The sequence below is a fragment of the Zootermopsis nevadensis genome, unplaced genomic scaffold (genome assembly GCF_977971745.1).
Source record: "Zootermopsis nevadensis isolate Lab colony 2312 unplaced genomic scaffold, Znev_1.0 Znev_ptg000058l, whole genome shotgun sequence".
In the NCBI taxonomy this organism is placed as follows: domain Eukaryota; kingdom Metazoa; phylum Arthropoda; class Insecta; order Blattodea; family Termopsidae; genus Zootermopsis; species Zootermopsis nevadensis.
The window spans coordinates 264842-282945 of record NW_028259189.1 but is presented as its reverse complement, the minus strand read 5'-3'; the positions used below and the strand labels follow the sequence as shown (position 1 = coordinate 282945).

The 18104-nt window shown below is 34.0% G+C and overlaps 1 protein-coding gene across 1 annotated transcript; it reads right to left on the bottom strand.

Annotated features, from left to right (window-relative positions):
- Nucleotides 1-2439: 2439 nt before the first annotated feature.
- LOC147871331 (ankyrin repeat and LEM domain-containing protein 2-like) lies at nucleotides 2440-16813 on the bottom strand. Its single transcript, XM_087339880.1, has 10 exons — nucleotides 16415-16813; nucleotides 15872-16209; nucleotides 13851-14162; nucleotides 12712-12864; nucleotides 11629-11849; nucleotides 10230-10840; nucleotides 9104-9274; nucleotides 8013-8157; nucleotides 7459-7590; nucleotides 2440-6556 (listed from the first exon to the last, which is right to left on the bottom strand). Exons 1-10 carry the CDS (start codon nucleotides 16461-16463, stop codon nucleotides 6367-6369), a joined length of 2322 nt encoding a protein of 773 aa, XP_087196006.1. The 5' UTR covers nucleotides 16464-16813; the 3' UTR covers nucleotides 2440-6366.
- Nucleotides 16814-18104: the final 1291 nt, after the last annotated feature.

The following is an 18104-nucleotide window of genomic DNA, read 5'->3' as shown; positions in this document are numbered from 1 at the left end:
TACAAACACAATCTGCTTTAAAAATAAAGAATTCATTGTTCTACAGTGTAAACAGCGATTATTCACTTCAAAAACATTAACCCTTGTAATGGCTGAGTTGTCTTCTTTGATTTACCACTGAATGTTAAAATATTATTTAGGCGACTTTAAGCTATAAAAATTGAGTATCTTATTGATGCTGATGTGGCTACAAAACAATCGCACGAGAAAAATGCAAATGAAAATATTAAAAAATTGTGAATATAAGAAACGTATAAGAAGAAAGGTCTTTACCATTCTTTTAAATAAAAAAATGGTTGACCTCAACATGAACTGAAGAAGAAGTGAATTGTACCAAAATCACCCACAAACTGCAATTTTCATAAACACAACTGCAGTGACGGTGGAAGACCATTTGAAGTTTGTGGAAACTAGATAAAAATGTTATTCAATGTTTTTTAGAAAAACTATTGTCAAGAAGAAAATTCATGGAGAAACTAAAAACATTAAAACATGGGAGACATTACCAACCTATATAAGACCCTAAGAGCGAATGAATATAAGGAACACAATATGTACACTGGGAACTTTTGTTTTGCAATATCATTTTTACCCATGGTTAACAGCTTGCAACAATCTGAGAAAATCTGATTTGCTGGTCATAATTGATCTTCCAAAAATGTTGAAATGTTTTGGATTTCGGGGGCCTTTAACAAACTTATGACTTGCATGCTTCACGAAAAGAAAAGAAAAACACGAATCTTACGCAAAACATGTACAGTACACGCAGGTCATTCTTTATTTAAGTCTCCAAATAAATTATGAGCTTCTGGAGATCCAACTTACATTTAGTAGTTCAGAATATAATAAAGGAGTTTATACAAATTAAGAAATGTTGAAATGGGTGACATGACTTGTCTGCTGCCAGTTCAAGAACTACCATTTAGAGGTCATGAATTATCTGAGTTGCCCGTTGACAGAAGTATTTGTAAAGAATATTTTGAACATTATGAACCTCTGCTGAATGACCTTTTGCTAAGGCACATCTCTGGCCATTGAAAATAATTTGTTAAAAGCCCTCCATGAAGTGTTGCTAGTTGACATTTCAAGACAAATTCAGGAACCGCCTAATATTGGATGAAACTTCTGATTTTCATTTTGTCATGAGGTACATTCATGATAGTAACAGGTCTTTCTGCTCAAACCCTTTCTTTCTGTGTTCGCAAATTCTTACATTTTGGTTCATACATTACAGACAGGTCTGGGTATAGATTTTATTCACAAAATAAGAGAAATTCAAAGTCACGTGCAAAATGAACATGACACACTTCTCAATTTTCTAACAAAAACCAGGGAAATGAAGAAGGCAAATCCTGACACAGAAAATTCTGCAGAAGAGAAGTACAGAAAACTTTTCTACAAAATTACTGCTACTACATAAGTGAGAAATTTTACATACATAACTTTAAGGCTGCCTTTCCTGAACAGCATACACAAAAACTGCCCGTGTATTTTTTACATTCTATTCTTCATGAAAACCTTGAAACCAACAGTAGTCCGAGCTAGTGATATTGTTGAAAATAAGCCATAGCACTGAACGGGACAAACCAACAAATTAAGCAGACATCACACAAAATATCATTGCTGGGTAAAAACTCAGAGCACTGAGAAATAAACAGTCCATTCTTCTCTGTCATTCCAGCGAATGGTGCATGATGGCACAATCCTTGTGTTTTGAGTCACTAAATTCAGTAACCGATACTAAGACGAGAACAAAAATATGATCTGAGACTGTTGAAACCATAAGTATTGCAACTGTGTTTGTCGGCATAACTGTAAGTGGTTACACAGGCGGTTGAAATTAACGGATAATGATTAATTGATTGATTACATAAATCTATATTTACCTTATTATAAACTGAAGACATGATATATAGGCCACGAAGGCATACTATGAGCCTGAAGTTCTCTTTGTAATTTTTATATTCTTGCATTTGACCTATTTCCAGCCCTCCCTCCGACTTGTAAATTCCGTGCAGATGAAAATCACATGGCATAAAAGTTACAACACCAGGTCAGGTTATGACAGGTAGATGAAACAGTGGGTCAAACAGAAGTCACCCCAAGAAATGCTGAATCAGGTTGAAGCCTGTAATTTACATAGATGTCCACGTAACTAGAATAAGTTCAGTGTCTTTCACCATGAGCTTCGTTATAAATTCCTTCAAAACCTGCATCCTTAGAGATCGCCTACCACGAGATATTCGCTGTACGTGTTTCCATACTTGTTACCCATAATTCCAGTTCCTATTCTGATCCAAATGTTTATTTCCTTTGCAGAATCCAGAAATGGCCGACATTGAATTTGCGTCCTTCATTGAAGAAATAATGAATCTGCCCCTTTAGTTACGTAGTTTGTAATTAAAAGGTTAAATAGGTTTACTTAAATAGATACATTCCTTTAGTTAAGTAGTTACTTTGTTTTATTTAAACAGTTAAAGTTCACATATTGTATATTTCAATTCATTTATTAAAGTGCTTGACAACAGCCAAAAAGGCCAATAACAGCCAAGCACTAACAACAATACAGACATTACAATACAAAAGCAAACAAACAATGAACTGAAAACATAAATGTACAATATTGATTTATTGCATAATAACTAATAAGTAAAAAACTAAATGTTATAGACAAGTAAAGTAATAATTAAACTAAAAACAGTTTAATTTTGGACAAACAACATACACAATAAAATGTCATACTAAGTAAACAATAAAAAACCATGATTATTGTTTAAAAAGCTGACTGACCTCAGCAAGCAAAATGCAATCTTTGTTAAAGATGTCGATGGTCCTACAGACTGCATTGGCAGCAGAAACACTTCTGGCAGAGGGACTGGCCTTGAAATTACGTTGTACAGTAAAGGTAGAGTAGTCTCTGATAGACCTAGTAGGTATGCAGAGACTAACTGTATCAACAACAGATGAGCAACTAATTTTGCCTTTAAAAATATTCACGAGGAATAGAGCATCCAAAAGCCTCCTCCTTAAATGTAACGATAAGAAATTTAATCTAACTAATATATCGTCATAATTATAGGCACAAACGCCATTAAAGAATCTCGCGTAACACAGAGCTACAAATTTCCTTTGAATCCTTTCCAATTTAAAGGAATCAGTATTAGTAATAGAGTTCCAAACAACAGAAGCATACTCAATTTTGGAACGGACTAAGGTACTGTACAAGACCAAAAGGCTATCAACAGTGGAGAAGGAAGAAGTAATGTACCGAATCAAACCTAGCATTTTTAAGCTCTGTGATAATATATAGTTGATATGCTGGTGAAAATAGAGCTTACAGTCCAGTAGAACACCGAGATCTTTAACACAATGGGAGCGTGCCACCAGGTTGTTACACAATTTGTAATTAAAATAAATACTGTTTGTCTTCCGGGTGAATGATATAACAGTCGTTTTACTTAAATTAAGTTGCATCCCATTCACAAGACACCAATTTTGCACTGAATGGATGTCGTCCTGCAACAGTTTGCAGTCATCAACATTGCTGATACTCCGATACATCTTTAAGTCATCAGCAAATAAAAGGCACTGTGAATTATGTATGGAGTCGCAGATGTCATTAATGAATATATTAAACAGTAAGGGGCCTAGGGTGGAACCCTGAGGCACTCCACACTTAACACGATAAGGATACGAAAGAGTTCCAGATACACGAACAAAAGATTGCCTGTCAGAAAGATAACTATGGAACCAATCAACATAACTGGGTGATAGTCCAAAGTTTCTAAGTTTCCCAAGAAGAATACTATGAGGGACTAAGTCAAATGCTTTAGTAAGATCAAAGTATACCGAATCTGTTTGTCCTTGAGTACTAACTGAAGGTAAAACGGAATTAAGGTAAGTAACCAAATTTGTTGCTGTGGAATTAAATTTACGAAAACCATGCTTTGAGGGATTTAATCTGTACTTAAAATTTTTTTGCAAATGATCATAGACAATAAATTCAATTATTTTTGAAACGTTATTAATAATAGAGATGGGTCTATAATTACTAACAATGGAACTGTTGCCTTTTTTAAACACAGGAACAACAGCTGTTTCTTTCCACAGGGACGCAAAGGTGGCACTAGTTACACTTAAATTAAAAATATAGGTTAATAAGGGAGTGAAAATATCAGAACCCTTAATTACTAACGAAGGAATTCCATCTAACCCCACACACTTTGAGGGTCTGAGGCGCTTGATCGCCTTGCTAACTTCAGCAGGAGAGATAGGAGCGGCGGGCAAAAAATCAGAAGTAAAAGTATCGGTAGGAGTGACGGACTGGCAAGAAGTTTTAAAAATTTATTCAAAATGCGTAGCAAATTCATCAGCAATGTGTTTTGGGTCACTGACAAACTGATCACCAATTTTTAGCTGAATGAAGGAGTTATCTTTTCTTTTGAAATTTGAAACGTGTTTCCAAAAATGCTGAGGGTGAGTTTTAAGACTGTCATCAACAGACTTTAACCACCGCCGCCTATCAGACTTAATGGTAGCCTTAACTAATTTACGAAAGTGTGCAAAGTAGGAGTAATGTAATAATAATAATAATAATAATTCAATTCATTTCATTTATTAGAGTGCTTGGCAACATCCAAAAGAGGCCAATAACAGCCAAGCACTAACAATAAACATAAACATAACAATACAAAAACAAACAAACAATAAACTAAATATATAGATGTACAATATAATAATGATAATATATCAATTCATTAATTTGTTACAAAATAATCAACAAGCAAATGAGCTGAATAATATGCCTAGGTATATAATAATTAAATTAAAAACAGTTAAATATAAATAATACATACAAAATGAAACTTTAGTAAAAAAAGAAAAAGAAAAAGAAAAAAAGAAAAAAGAAAAGGAAATTGGCTAAATAAAATGCCCAAGAAAAATATTCTCCTTGTTAAAAATGTTGATGCGCTGACAGACTGCATTCGCAGCAGAAGCACACCTAAACAAGGAACTAGCTTTAAGACTACGATAAACAAAGAAACGAGAAGTAGTCCCTAATGGATCGGAGGGTACGCACAAAGAAACTGAATCCAAAACGGATGGGCAGCAAATTTTACCTTTAAATATATTAATGAGAAAGAGAGCATCAAGATGGCTCCTCCGCAGGTGCAGTCAAAGAAAATTTATCCTCACTGAAACGTCTTCATAATTATAGTCACTTAGGCCATTAAAAAATCTGGCGTGACATAAAGCAGCAAATTTCCTTTGAATTCTTTCAACTTTGGTAGAATCAGTGGAAGTAATAGAATTCCAAGTAACAGATCCATACTCCAATTTAGACCAAACAAGACTATTGTATAAAAACCAATAAGCTATCTAAAGTAGAAGTAGTACCTAATTAAATTTAGCATTCTATCTAGTCTAGCAATAAGATGTTTCAGTCTTCTTGACAAGAACTGCTATAAAATTAATGAAACTTCACCACGAGACCCAGCTATAATAAAACATTTATGCAACTGGTTTATCCAGACAATGAATGAAGATTCACTGACCCACAAGTATTGTTCTTTACTGACAAAGCCTGGTTTTACTTAATTGGACATATGAACACACAAAATAACTGATTCTGGTAGTCAAAAAATTCCCTCATTTCATGGGCCATCACTTTTTCATATAATACTTTTGACCAACTTCCACGTATGCCTAATTATATAAAATTTCTAAACTTTAAAATGGAACCATATACTGTACAGTATTTATAATTTCATTATCACTGACCTCTCTAAACACTTTATGCAAAGTGTAGAGAAAAAAAGGTTTATATGCACGTAAATGAGTAAATAAATTATTTAAATTTGATCATTTGTCATGTAAATGTGCAGTAATAGTGATTAAATATCACTTATGAATAATAACTGACAATCATGTACAATTCTCTGCTAGCGATATTCTATAATTGCAGGTCATTATTGATAATAATATAATGGCAAGAAAAATTATACAGTAAACTGAGACAAAAAAGGTGAATGAATCACTGGGTCCTACGTCCAAGAAGCCTAAAGTTTAATTTGTGAACATATGGAATTATCTCTATTTGAGAAATTTTTTTTAAGAAATACTCTTATTGCTGACTTCCTTTACTGATCAATTCTTCTTCTTATTCTTATTCTTTTAAGAATCTTTTATTCCTTACCTGCATAAAATTTTAAGATCATGTGAAAATATCCCACATGTGCTTCCTACATAATAAACTATCCATTGCATTAAAATGTTCTAATATCTGATAATACAAATTTAACAAACATCAGAATTTACTACATCTAGATATAGATAAACATATTTCTAATTATAAAATATAGGCTATTAGAATTTCATAAGCATTTTTCTTTCCAACCCCTGATGACTTAATGGTGAATATGATCCTGTAATTTTGTGCCATGCCTGTGGAGGAGTGGAAGACTGCATACCTTTTTGGTATTGTGAAGAATCTGCGACAGGTGTCTGAAGCATTCTACTTCTTTCTTTAGGCCTCGAAGGAAGAGGACTGGACCATCTGAAAGTTACAAGACATATAATTAAAATTGACAAATTCTGTCCACCATTTCCACTTCTTTGTAATTCAACTTTATTTTCCATAGACATTTAGTTTAAAATTTGAAAAACATGTCTTCTTGTTGATGAAAGACTCGGGTTACAAGCCGCGTCAGGTGGCTGAATGGTGAATAGACCATATCTTCTGCCAACGTTTCGAAAACAACCCCTGCTCTCATCCTCAAGGCTGCTGCGTAACAAATCTGAGCCCTGAGGATGAGAACACAGATTTCTCTCACAATGTTGGCAGAAAATATGGTTCATTCACCATTCAGCCACCTGACATGGCTTGTAACCTGAGAGTCTATCATGAAAGCTTCACTTTATACATGTCTTCTTGTTATTATCCATATGCACATATGAGAAACTCTACTCTGACAAAAAGGAGTTTTACAAAACTTTCTGTGTTTATGGAAATACAAGAAAAATATTAAATCAATTTAACAATCAGAAACTTCAAAGTGGAACATAACAGAAATATTATTAAAGCTGAAACCATGATCTTGTAAGCATAATTACACAATTTAACAATCCATTTCCACATGAACATTCCAAACAAGATATTTACTATTTAGTTTGAAAGTGAAAACAGATGAAATACTATGGATGGCTAGGAACGTGTTCATAATTCTTTTTTAATTTAATTAATATTGTGTACAAAGATAATACAAATACAAACAATGGACAACAAATTGAACTTGTACACTTCATACAACATAGAGTACTATGGATTGTCCATGGAAAATGCAGTACATACAAAAATTTAATGTTAAATTTTCTGGGAAACATAAAAGTTGGAATTATCGTAAATGTCATTTTGATTTATTACAGACTAATTTTATTTACATTAGACACATTACTTACATGGCTCTCACACTTTCAGAGTACAGCAAAACCAAATGTCGCCATCTATAAATGTTAGGATATTCTATAGGGTCTATATTTAAGCCATCCAATGCCTGCATTACAGTGGCATCCAACTTGGTAGGTGAGTCACTAGAAAAAAAAATTATATTTCAATAAGACTATTTTGTGCTCATATACTTAGTATTCTGGGCACTCTTTAAGGTGGTTACAGATTTTTCATCATTAGATCTAAATGTTGCTAACCACATATAAGACTACATGGCAGCACAGGCGTTTGAAAATTACAAGATGAGGAAACAACAAAACACAGCTTCTAGCACTTTAAGTGATTAAAATTTTACTGTCTACAAAAATTAGGTAACAATTAGTGTGTTTGGGTACTTCACTGTCAGATAAAGATTTCATGAATGACGAACTGCTGACAAGGCAAATATGAATTCTATGCAGCGGGCAAAAAAACTTTCCCCAACATTTTGGTTAAATAAATGTAGCAGCAGTAGTGGGTAGACAAATTATTCTACTCTTTGCTTTATGTGACATTCAGTATTTACCCTTGTATAAAAACATCTGGCCATTCGACTGGTGTTAACATTTCAGCGTCATCGCCATCATCATCATCACAGTATGAATGTACTTCATTTCTGCTGAGTTTTTCAGGTGTTGATGGTGGTGTGAAATATTCATCATCATCATCATCTGGAATACAAATAAAACTCACATGCATAAGACATGATCTGTTAGAGGCTACCATCTATACATTTCATAAAATTATATGGTCAGAACCCCTACATTCTGTAAATTACAACTAGTCCCTTCAGGTCTTTATACAGGGCTAGTCTAAATGATGTTCCCGATTTGAAACACATGTTACTCACGTTTAATGAAATTCAGATGCACAAAATTGGTACCGATGGAAAGAAAAACTCTCCAAGATTATGTTGGTATACTTCGCGGCCGCATAGTAACACTGTTCGCCGCCAGGGGCGATATGACAGAAAATTACTGCCAACGAAGGCAGAGGAGCCTTTTGTGTCCTGGATTTCCACATTCACCGGACCTGACGCCCTGTGATTTTTTTCTGTAGGAGTTCATCAAAGATATTCTTCGTGCCACCCTCACCACAGACCTTGCCAGAAGCCATTATAGCAATCGATCATGATATGCTGCAACGTGTCTGGGAGGAACTTGACTACAGGCTGGATGTGTGCCGAGTTACCAAGGGGGCTCGCATTGAACACCTGTGATGTACTGAAACAAAACTTGGAGAGTTTCTCTTTCCATTGGTACCAATTTTGTGCATCTGAATTTTTTTATTGAACGTATTATTTCTTTCATATCGTGAACATCACTTAGACTAGCCCTGTATTCCACTAAACCAGGGGTTCTTACCCTTTTTCGCCGGCATACCACTAATTCTAATTTAACACACGAAAAGTACCACTAACCAAATTCGATCAGGGAAATATTATTTATGTTAATATTATCTTCTGCTTTTCTTACTTAGTTCGCATACCACCAGTGGTACGTGTACCACAGGTTGAGAAACGCTGCACCATACAATATTCAGTCTCCAGCACTTATATTAGCATAAATTCACATTTTAAAAAGACATGTACATAAAAACACGCATCAGAAATCTTACCTTCTGAAAACTCACCACCTGATGATATGTATGTCATTTTATGTAACTTATTAGTTTCTGAATTATATGTCTGTCTCTTTTTAAAGCTGCTCACTTTCAGATTACAGTGTGTTTCATGAATGGAACCTTCCATCTCACTAATTCTTGTACTATCACACTGCTGGTCAGAATCTAGTGGAAAGTACATAATTAATTAGCTTCATTATTTATTATAATGTACAATATGCTAATAGGATCAACAATAATGAATATGAGGAAGGAGATCAATTGTAACAGTAACTATATTGTCTAAAATCCCCTGAGTGTCACAGAAGAAGAATAGAATGCAATGGTATTTACAGCATTCACAGCACCATCTACAGAAGTAAAATATTGGTACTGCTAAAAATCTCTTTTTAGACATTCTAAACTTGTATGATTTTTCAAGAACAAATTGATTCTACAAACTCCACTCACTGGAAACCCTAACACTTGGAGGACTTATGTTTTCAAGAAAGAGACCAGTATATAAAAATTTGATTTGTTACAAAGGTCGCTCAGTTACATTTGGGAGTGTCAAAGACTTCAACCTACATCACACGAACTGATTCCAACAAAAAATCTGTAATTCTCCTGCTTCATATTTGGGACATATGATTTAAATCTTAGCCTGGAGACTAGTTATCCTAAGGTTTTTCGTGGTTTTACTCAGGACTTCCCTGCAAATTCTGGGATCAGACCATGTCCACCTTCTTCCATATCCTTTCAAATTCATTATTCATTACTCATCTCATCATTTGATGCTAAGTAATCTCAACTACTGACAGTATCATTAAATAAACCACAAATAAATAAATAAATACATACATAAACAATTTTTAGTCACATTCAGCATTTACTTACTTTAGTTCAGGGGTTCAAATAATGAAGAATTATCACTAGATGGAACTGAAATGGTGATGGATATATATTTATTTTCAGTGCTTTGTTAATCCCCGAGTATCACTACATTTTTAAGGTGGAATAAAGGTACCTTACATAAACTAATATAATTTCTACAAATAATAAATAAAATTAAATTCTACAGACCAACACACCACACCATGACATTTATTTTATGCAAACAACGTAACAAATATGCACTCACCATTATCTTCTACAAATGTAAGTCGTCTTGTAATTCCATCTGATGAAGATTGTGTGTTAGCTTTGTCAGATGTAGACCGCACATGATTTCTCTTGAAGGACCAACCTTTCCTAGCATTTCTCATAAAATTATGATTTTGTCTGAAGCATAAGCACTGTGAAGCATCAGACCAAATCCTCATACATTCTTCTTCTGTTCGGACATGAATATCTTTCTTAGCACCACTGGTTTTGTCTGTGTCTTTACCATTTCCTTGTATTTCTAAGGCGCAAAGAATATACTTGGCATTCTCTACTAGTGGTTTAACTGGACTGGTGTCAGACAGACTGCACGCTTTAAAAGCAAGGCACAGATTTGACACTGGACTAATCTCATCATCAACTGACTGATTTTCACTATACTCTGTTAAAGATGATACACAACCATTCACTACACATTCGGAACTATCATAACACTCCTTGGTTGAATATGGTTTCTGTGCAGCTTCCTGAAATCTGTTCTTCAGATAAGCCTCAAGTTTCTGAAGCCCATCCTCAGAGGCCAAATTTGTAAATGTATCAAGAAATGGCCAATATTCATTCCAACCAACCCTGAATTCCTCAGCCAGGTCCCTGTAAGAAATCACAGGCACAAAATATATTACACTTTCGGGCAAAGTAAAGCAGATATTTTCTTCCTTTGCATTATGCTTCATGGTCAACATTTTCTTTGGCCAATAACATCAAGCTACTAACTGAAACTGTTTGAGCAGGACACCATTCTACTACTAAAACAAATATACTAATATTATTTCATGTCAAAATAGTAAAAACATTTTCTTGCATCCCATTATTTTTATATGGAAAAACTGAGGAACACTGTCAACAAAACTGAATGAATAATAAGAGGCAGAGAAACAGCATAAAGTAGAATAAAACACGCATCTAAATACAGAAAGATAAAATGGAAGGAAAGAATAAATGGCCTTGTAATTTACCATCAACAATGCTTGATATTACTTATGATTGGCTGATGTGTGAGTAGTGGAGTCAGCATTTTCCTGTCAAACAGACTGCCTCGTGAGGTTCTAAATTTTAAAATCTATACATTCAGTAACAGTAACATATCATTTTGCTTAATAATCTAAACTTCATTTGAAATTACATATGCACAATATTCGCTTTTAGAGGTTAACTGGGACGTGCAAGGCTAAAGGTTCACATGGGGCACCAAATACTCTTGCCCTTTCTCAGGTCATGGTGCATTTATCTTATAATACATAAGAATATAACTGTTTGTTGAGTAAAATAATTTCTATATTTGAAGCTCTGACTTCAAGAACCACTTAGATTTGGGCAAACAGTGTCTCACTAAAGCAAAGTGAAAGAAACATAAGCTTGAAGTCGTCCGTATCTCCCACCTGCCAACTCTTTCTAATCCTTTCTCCACATCCAGCAGTCTAAATGCATGACAACTCAGACTTCCTGTATATGCCTGTCTGCAGGCATTCTGCTTTGGAGTCCGAGGCATCCGAGGAGGAGTCTTCCACTTCTTCCGGAACACGATTGCTTTTTCATGATTCATTGGTCCTGCATAAGCCCGGATTTCCATCCTTCCATTAAGTGGATCAGCTTTTAATACCTGATGAATAAACATTTTAGAAACATTTTAGAACAAACAGTAAATTAATAGAATGACGTCTCCTCTGATGATGAACCATGTTTGTATGAAGTTAATTTTCTGCATTTCACAGACTGTGTCTGCCTCCAACACCAGAGACTGACAGGTTGATTTCATTGGTGATTGGGTGGGTGTAGTATAGATATATATGCACTGTCAGCTCATGGAGCCCAGTCTCCTTGATCAAGAATGGACCAAGGGGACAACAGTAGGTGGTGTATGGCGATCACCCTACCTAAAAGGACACAGTCCCTAGATTATTTCCTATAGAACTGAAAACTGGAACACAAAGACAAATAAATTCAGAAGGCATTCAAAATATAATAAAGTCAAGATACAATTAAATAATGGAAAACAGCTATTAACCACATAAAAACAGAACATCTACAAAAAAATTCAAAAAAGCTTTAATCAAGGTGTTTTGAGAGGAACACATTTAATCTGTACTCTTCAATGCGAGGCAATATGATGACGAAAAAAAAATTGTGACAAAACATTTCACGTTAAGTAAAAGATTTTACAAACTGTTATATTTGATAGTTTTGGTTACATATGAAGTACACACACAATACATGAGACAGAACATATAAACCTCCTTGCATCCATCAAATAAGCAGTGTGTGGGGTCTAAACATGGTAACAGAAGTAACTGTCAACATTCCTGCTAGAAATGAATCTCCAGACATCCTGTGAACACCCTGAATTGTCCCAGCTTCACTTTGAAAACTACCAGCTCTGATATGAGAGAATTCTCTGACTAATTTAAATTTCTCGACAGGACCCTGCATAGTGAATACATGTGTAAAAACAATTTATTACCAACCAGAGGGCAAGCAGGAGAGAATGGATCACCAACAGTAGGCTGTACAGAATTATCCTCTGATCTAAGTACAGGAACATAAAACATGTCATCCAGTAAATTTGACAGTTTTTGCCTTAGACTTTCATCTGGAGAGGAAACACGACTGCAGATAACCTGGAAAAAAAGAAGAAGGAGAAATCATGAGTATGGTAAGTAAGATAGAAATAACGTTATGTACATATAACGGGTTACAGGAAGTAGCCACACTATTTTAATTGTTTCAGCTATGTAAAATCCTACATCTCAGCAAGCAGACTGGTCCTCTGGCAGCACTCCACATTTGTATTAGGGAGGTTAGCTAGTTTGAATCTTGACCAGTCTAATGACTATCTGGATTGTCATTTTTCTGTTTGTGAGTCTCTCCAGGCAATTTCATGGAACTGACATAAGCCATGACAGACTCTTATCTATTCACAATTCATAATTATCGTCACATCACATTCAATTATATCAAATTTCTAAACTTTAAAATGGAATCATATACTGTATATATATATATATATAATAATTTCATTATCACTGACATCTCTAAACACTTTATGCAAAGTGTAGAGAAAAAAAAGGTTTATAAGTACGTAAATGAGATCCTCGGTAAAACTCTAAAAGAAAGGCCTTCACAAATTCTTACAAACAATATTTTAAAATGTCAATGTGCTAAATACTTTATGATATACTTAATTTAATTTTTTATGAAAATCAATAACACTGGGTGTGAAATAAATTTCTGGGTTATATTATCACTTTTTTAACAAACTGAGAAATATTTTGGACCAACTAACTCCAAGGTAGAGGAATTTTCCTTAAAAATTTCTGTCATTCAAATAGTCAAAAAAATTCCCTCATTTCATGGAATTTGATGCGCCATCACTTTTTCAAATAATACTTTTCACCAACTTCCAACTATGCCTTGACCTCTTGTCTTACGGTTTCCCAAACAAAACTTTGTACATATTTCTTGATTCTCCCATCATACTACATTACCAACCAATCACATTCTTCTTAGTTGAAGCACAGAGAATAACATAAATATTTTATGCCAAGTACTCACTCCTGAAGAATACTGTGATGTATATATGATAATGAAAATACATGTTACTTGCATCTCTTGGTGTTTGTCCATATTTATTCCTCGCATGTCTATCACATTGTGGATAAGACACCAATACATCTACAACTGAAAGAGCTCCCAATTTAACTGCAAAATGTATCGGAGTCTCATTGAGGGCCTTATCAGGAGTATTCAGGTAAAGATCCAACAAGATACGAGCTCGGTCCTCACAGTTGGCAGCATCATCATCTCCATACAGCAACTGAATAAATGCAACATTGCTCACTGTCTGTAGAATTAGATCACATATTTGTGCGTCACAAGCCTTGGCTGCTACATGCATTGCGTTATACCGTGAGCCTTCCTAAACCCGGAAAAGACAAAGAAACAGTAAATAAATTATTTAAATTTGATCATCTGTCATGTAAATGTGCAGTAATAGTGATTAAATATCACTTATGAATAATAACTGACAATTATGTACAATTCTCTGCTAGCGATGTTCTACAGTTGCAGGTCATTATTGATAATGAATAGATTATTCACTTTTACCGTCAGGCAGAACAAAGCATAATGATTTATAAGTTTATAGAGTAAATTACAGCTAATGTAAAATAAATAAATAATATATAAATTAAAGACTGTGACACATCTTACTGTAGTTCCCAGTGGAATTAAGGTTGAAAGTACCCAGAAAAAATGGTAAATCCCCATAAGAGTTAAAATCAAAGAAGAACATGGATGTTCTTCTCTGTTTTACATTTGGATCTCAAGATAAATCTCAAAGAACAACATTGACTTTTATTCTAATAAAAATGCACAGCAAAGCACACTCCAGTTCACACACTGCTGCTTGCTGGGAAAATCTTGAATATTGCTTCCGCAATATTCTCTTTGATTTATTTTATGCACTTTGTCTTTCAAGCTACCCCATAAATAAAAATCACACAGTGTGAGGTCTGGGAAACAAGTTGGTCATAAACTTTCATTAATACATTTTTCAACAAACATGTCAGTTACTGCGGCCACAGAGTTATCGGTTGTGTTCACCTTTACTGAATCCTGCTGAAAGTCTAATTAACATAACTTCCTGAGTGAAGACTATCCATAAAAGAAAAACTGAGACAATTATTCACCATACACTGATTCCACACCAAACACCAACTTCTCGATTTTGAAGCAGAATATAATGAAGGACTCCAGGGTATTTTGAGCACCAGAATCAGTTATTTTGTGTGTTCATATGTCCAATTAAGAAAAACCAGGCTTTGTCAGTAAAAAACAATACTTGTGGGTCAGTGAATCTTCATTCATTGTCTGGATAAACCAGTTGCAAAAATGTATTATTATAGCTGGGTCTCGTGGTTGTTACACAAAAAGGTGAAGTTTCATTAACTTTATAGCAGTTCTTGCTAAGAAGACTGAAACATCCTATTGCTAGACTAGATATACCAGTGATTTCTTGACAAATGCTCTAATCTTGCAATAGTATAATCAAGTTTCTCTTCTCTTTATTTTCTTATGCAATTCTAACACATTCCTTTGAATGTATTAACGAAACCTTGGGGAAATATCAACACCAGATAATTTTTGTTTAAGTTCTCTGTGATATATACATAAGCTAAATTGGTTTTTTACATAATTATAAAAAATACAAAATAACAAGCCTGTATCTTGAACACACAAATAACAGAGGGAAAAAAAACAAAAACATTACTCATGCCAGTTTTCATAACCCTATCTTAACCCATGGACCTAAAATTTTTTTAACAAGCATGGTTTCTGTATATAATCGCCCATACAACAGCCTGGATTTCATTTAGTCATTCATAGATGGCTCCCAACTACACATATAAAAATAAAAGAAACACCTAACTTCAAAATCCCTGCTTCTGATGCTCACTCTTAATGTTGTGAAACCATTTTATTGCACAGAATGTTTTGGTAGGGCAGTCTGATTTATTTTTTGTGTATGAAAAGAGCATTAAAATCAGTGATGACCGAGTTAGGAATTCTATGTAGAATACTAACACATACATTTCAAAACTACTTATAAGAAAGCAACCTGCATACCTGAAGAATGGCTGGAGTATCTCCACTACTCACTAGGTAACGAGGATTATACCAGATGGTATTTGTGAATGTAAGAGTGTCACCACATTCTATCACTTTCCTCAGCCAAACCAAATCCTGTGATTTAGGTGCTTTGAAAGGACTTGGTTTTTCACCTATTACAGGACTGCTGGTTTCTAAATTTCCTGATAACACACATATGGGAACTACAATTTCAGGAGCTTGAACTGCAAATTCCACAGCCTCCTGTCTTGTCTTAAAGGAATTAAACCTCGCTTCCTTGTATTTTTTCACAATTTTCAGTGCTTCTGATTTGTCATTATAGACATGCAGAGTGTCTGAAAAATGAAGCAAAAATGTTTATATATACAAATGCTGCAGAAATCTGTCAATGGAAATTCAACAGACAGTAATTACCTATTTTACATCCAAAAGAAAATAATTAAAATAATGACAGGTTTTAAAAGCAGAGGCTCTTGTAGAAAATTTTCTACACTTTCATTTGCAAGTGAATAAATACTCTCCTTACTATCATTTACTTACCATCAGATTCCAAGACAGTGTCACTAGGTATATTTACACCGTAATACATTTCTTCACAATTAGCAGTATCACAAAATTTTTGTTTCGAAATTGCCGCGTCCTTCACATAAAAACGTTGCGTTTAAATATAAAAATCTACTGTACACATAACTTTCATAAAACCCTTCTTAAAACAAGAACTTCAAAGGAGTCAATGTAGGAAGACGTTAAATCAAAGCAGAAGCTTTATAAAACTCGATTTCAATTGTTTTTCCGTTATGATGCAATTACTAATACCAACCACAGAGACGTACCAACCTCGGGATGATAGACACCATTTCACGGACTGTAAAATGCTATTTTCTTTGGTAGTATATACATCATGCCTGATGAAATCTAAGGTTCTCACGGCTTGAGTGCAATTGATTCAGTACTTGGGCATTCATATGCTCATGGAGGATTAAGTACAGGAGCTTATAAAAGTGTGAAGGAGGAAATTAATTGCATATATGAGGTTCTCACAGCAGTGAGCAGACATTACAATACAAAAGCAAACAAACAAAGAACTGAAAACATAACTGTACAATAATGATTTATTGCAAAATAACTCATAAGTAAAAAACTAAATGTTATAAATATATATTTTTATTATCACAGTCTATACACAAACTTATTTCAAATGTTGTTGTTAAAATTTATATAACACTATAATATCTGTAGTATAACATATTACAATAAGTTATATTATGTTATATTGTGGCGCTTTTATCCATGCTCATTTCATAATAGAAAATTGGACGTTAATTTCACAGAAAATGAACGTCTAACTACAGACATGCAGAGCATTATGAAGACAGAAGAATCTACAAATATACCTATAAATCAATAAATGCATTGCATCGAAATATATAATAGTTTTAAAATGATAAAAACGACGATATAAAGCAGAAGATGGTGTCATAAAACATCGAAACATGTCGTACAATTAATAATAAGCGCCATAATAAATGTAACATCATACTACGATAATATAACATAATATAACTTATTGTAATATTTTATACTACAGATGTTATAGTGTTATATAAATTTTAACAACAACATTTTAAATACGTTTGTGTATAGACTGTGATAATAAATATATATTCAGCAATATATTATTCATGATTTTCTCAAAAACACAAAAATATTGTATTTTAATTCAAACTCACCTTGATCTTGCCGTCCATAAGAAGTGTACAGGAATGCAACTAAATTCCAGCATGTGGAAAGCAGTGAAAAATATTCCTCTGCGTGTCTCTACTATGCTCTCTGTACAAGTACGTTCTGTGCACCTTCGTTCTCTAATCTGTGACTTCGTATTTATTAGCAGAAATAACCCTTGATAACAAAACGTTTCGTCTTATTTCATCATGTTGCACACTGAAAGACTGGTATATTCTACACCACAACTTAATATATGGGGAAGTTAATGCATTTTTCGATTGCTTAAACACAATTCGTAGCGACCCAAATTCACAGCTAACACTTTAAGCCTTCGTAAAACAGGAGCTGAAAGAGAAATACTAAGTCAGTAAATACACATAGTAACTTCAATAGTAATAATACTATATGAAAAGCGCACAGGTGTGCATAAGAAAGTTTTCCTGTATGTAGTACGTCCTAATCCTTGCCATATTCATTGATCGATTTGGTTCTGTTTTTACATTTT